At 51.1% G+C, this 3,520-nt stretch overlaps 1 protein-coding gene across 1 annotated transcript; it reads left to right on the top strand.

Moving 5' to 3' along the window:
* Window positions 1-521: 521 nt before the first annotated feature.
* LOC124695943 (homeobox-leucine zipper protein HOX21-like) lies at window positions 522-2,966 on the top strand. The gene is made up of 3 exons (XM_047228745.1): window positions 522-737; window positions 872-1,272; window positions 2,228-2,966. Exons 1-3 carry the CDS (start codon window positions 530-532, stop codon window positions 2,606-2,608), a joined length of 990 nt encoding a protein of 329 aa, XP_047084701.1. The 5' UTR covers window positions 522-529; the 3' UTR covers window positions 2,609-2,966.
* The last annotated feature ends 554 nt before the right edge of the window (window positions 2,967-3,520 follow it).

The following is a 3,520-nucleotide window of genomic DNA, read 5'->3' as shown; positions in this document are numbered from 1 at the left end:
GGGGAATGATCCCTTCCATGGCTATACGTTGTTAGATAGGATGACTCTCGTTGCGGATGGACACTAGAATGATAACCCGATTTAAAGTCCGTCCCTCCCTGTGAAATTACCACGAGCCGAGGATTCGAACCTGGGTGGACTGGCTGTGAACTCGCTAGCCTTGTCATTGAGGTAGAACTCAGTTCTCAGGGGTTAAAAAAACATAGAAAAAGCAAAAAGTGTTTTTGGCAATTATGTAATCATTTTAGGCATCTTATGCTATGCAAGGACTAGCAGCTTCAAAGACTTAGCTCCCTACAATTTCCGTTTTTGACTTTTCAGAGAAGAAATTTTATTTTATATTATCATACCTATTTCTATTTATTTATTTTCGATAAACAGCCACCACCTTGTTATATTTCCATTTCCCCATCACCTTCTCCTCCTCTCTCTCTCCCGTCGCACACACACAAACGAGACACACCGTTCTCTCTCTCTTCTTCTCTCAAATACTCCCCATGCTCCTCGCCGTTCTCGTTTGAAGAAGCCAATGGCCAGCAATGGCATGGCGTCCTCCCCCTCCGCCTTCTTCCCTCAGAATTTCCTTCTCCACATGCAGCAAACACCGCCACACCATGACCCCCAAGAGCACCACCAGCACCACCACCACCATGAGCACCAGCTCCCTCCGCTCGGTCCTCCTCACCACAACCCCTTCCTCCCGTCCCCCCAATGCCCCTCCCTGCAAGACTTCCGTGGCGGTAAGCACATCCATAACTTGATACCCCTGGTCAATTAATTCCCTACCCTCGCACGGATCACGCACGCAATGAGCAAGGTAACTGATCCAAGTGGATACTGACCTGTGCCACTGTACGTCTGCTTGCTGCAGGAATGGCGCCAATGCTGGGGAAGCGGCCGGGGATGTTCGACGGAGGCTGCGGCGACGAGGTGACGGGCGGCGGCGGAGGCGGGGGCGCGAACGAGGACGAGATGTCGGACGACGGGTCGCAGCTGGGCGGGGAGAAGAAGCGGCGGCTGAACGTGGAGCAGGTGCGGACCCTGGAGAAGAACTTCGAGCTGGCGAACAAGCTTGAGCCGGAGCGCAAGATCCAGCTTGCCCGCGCGCTGGGGCTGCAGCCCCGGCAGGTGGCGATCTGGTTCCAGAACCGGCGCGCGAGGTGGAAGACAAAGCAGCTGGAGAAGGACTACGACGTGCTGAAGCGCCAGTTCGACGCCGTCAAGGCCGAGAACGACGCGCTGCTCTCCCACAACAAGAAGCTCCAGGCTGAGGTACGCACGCATCTGACCGGAGTAGCACAATGCGAAGTAGTCTAACTTGCGCAATTGCTCCAGCTCTGCATCGGATCGATCTGCAGCCTAGCCTAGATCTGCGTGAGCGAGTGACGATCGATCTGTGGGGAGAGGGAGGCGCCGTTTCGGTTACGCTTCCTGGGGGTTCTTCCCAGCTCAATGATTGGTTGGTGATGTCCGGCTAGTATCCATGTGGGTTTCAGTGCTTGCAGAAAGGTTGTTGGAACGGGCGCCCATGCCCACGCGCTGGCTTTCCATCTGCGTACGTCCTCAGATCAGATGGAGCGGAATCGTGATGGTTGTGAGTGAGCAGGCAGAGCAGGTAGTAGCTAGCTTTTTGGAAAGGTTCAGCAGAATATGGCAGTCCTTCCTCGCTGGTGCTCGTGGTCATGCTGCGCCTGCGGCGGGTCTCTGTTTGCTTCGTCGCGGCTTTTGAGGAGGATCCGTGCATGCTGCTGTGCCTGTGGGAGTCAATGGCTTCATCATATGGTCTTGGCATCTACCATCATGTGTTCTTTTTTCCTTTCGATCCGATTTAGTAGCAATGATGTGTGGACCGAAAGTACTTGGATGATTTAGCAATGAGTGTTAGATAATACTAGGACTTGGTTCTTGCTTTCTGCTTGCTGCTAACACGCTACTAGTAGTGTACTGGTACCCGATGAATTCGTCCACAATGAGGGTATCAAGAACTTTGCATCATGATACTAAACCGAACAAGCTAGTACTAGTACAGAATTCAGGCAGATTTCAATTATTCAGTATCCCAAGAACAAGCTAGTACTTTGGATAAACATATGCTCATTTCTCTTGATCTTGCGCGATCAAACATCTGTCAATTATGATTCATGTTCCAAAGTGCATGCTTGCATTGGGTACTAGAGGCAGCAAAGCTCCGAATGCTGATGCTGTGGTTTGCTGATCACGAATGCAGATAATGGGACTGAAGGGCTGCAGGGAGGCGGTGTCAGCCGAGCTGATCAACCTGAACAAGGAGACGGAGGCGTCCTGCAGCAACCGCAGCGAGAACAGCTCCGAGATCAACCTCGACATCTCGCGCACGCCGCCGTCCGACGGCGGCCCCATGGACGCGCCGCCGTCGCACCAGCAGCAGGCCGGCAATGGTGGCGGTGGCATGATCCCCTTCTACCCCTCCGTCTCACGCGCTGGGGTCGACATCGACCAGCTCCTGCACGCCTCCTCCGTCCCCAAGATGGAGCACCACCCCGACACGGCCAGCTTCGGCAACCTGCTCTGCGGCGTCGACGAGCCGCCGCCCTTCTGGCCGTGGGCGGATCACCAGCACTTCAACTGATCGTTCCATCGATCGGCATGCACGACATATATGATCTTGTTGCAGTTAATGATCCATGTATGGCTGCTGCTTGCATGATCAACAACGAGCATGCGCAAAGATTGGAGGCACTTGGATTTCTTGATGAGGACGACGGAGACGGGTGTACATGTGTGATGAGCTGGTGATGCGATTTGAGTCATGGATCGCGTTGATGATGAATAGTGGCCGGTGGGGGTGTAGCGGAATAAGTCCGTGGTGTGTGTGTGTGTGGAGCGTGTGCGTAGGTAGATTTTGGAGTTGTGTAGTGGTATCTTTGGTATTTTTGTTTTCCTCTTTTTTTTTGTCCCTTTTGTTACCATACATAAATTTGTGAATTGTGAGGCAGTGTTGATCCGTCGTTGTATAGGTTAATGGTGCATTTGGTTCTTATATTTATTCCCCGATTTTATATGGATTATCTGAAGAATATGACAATGTGCTTCGTATGTATGTGTATCAGCTTACGACTTTGGTGAACTGCAGCGGAAGTAATGAAAAGAACTAAACAAAATCTTCGATGCACACTATAGTATGGACTGAGATTTTTTTTAGGAAGACTGATGCATGTAGATAAACATCGTGGCACTCAATGGCGGAGCTAGAGGATATGTAAGCAGGATCCACGCCGTAGAAGGAGGCGCCAAATGAGAGAATTTTTTTATTTTTCAGGGTGCATATGGGGTGAAAATGTAGTATTTAGTGAAGAAAAACATTTTAAACCGGTATCCACTGCACCCCCCTTGGGCACACTTGGATCCACCAGTGGAGGCACAAATCTAAAAGCACCGGATTGATGCCTCTCACATGCACCGAAGAATCGCTACTCTTTGTCCATCTTTAGGAATTGTCCTAAGAATATAAGATAGTTCAGTTTATAGATATACATACGAC

This window comes from Lolium rigidum, chromosome 3 (genome assembly GCF_022539505.1).
Source record: "Lolium rigidum isolate FL_2022 chromosome 3, APGP_CSIRO_Lrig_0.1, whole genome shotgun sequence".
Taxonomy (NCBI): Eukaryota; Viridiplantae; Streptophyta; class Magnoliopsida; order Poales; family Poaceae; genus Lolium; species Lolium rigidum.
The sequence above is the reverse complement of the archived record's forward strand: the minus strand, read 5'-3'. Positions and strand labels throughout refer to the sequence as shown.

Excerpts from the sequence above, each read along its gene's own strand:
- LOC124695943 (XM_047228745.1), top strand. The coding sequence starts at position 530 with ATGGCCAGCAATGGCATGGCGTCCTCCCCCTCCGCCTTCTTCCCTCAG. Across the intron at positions 738-871 it reads CTCCCTGCAAGACTTCCGTG|GAATGGCGCCAATGCTGGGG; the intron begins GCGGTAAGCACA and ends TGCTTGCTGCAG. Across the intron at positions 1,273-2,227 it reads ACAAGAAGCTCCAGGCTGAG|ATAATGGGACTGAAGGGCTG; the intron begins GTACGCACGCAT and ends TCACGAATGCAG.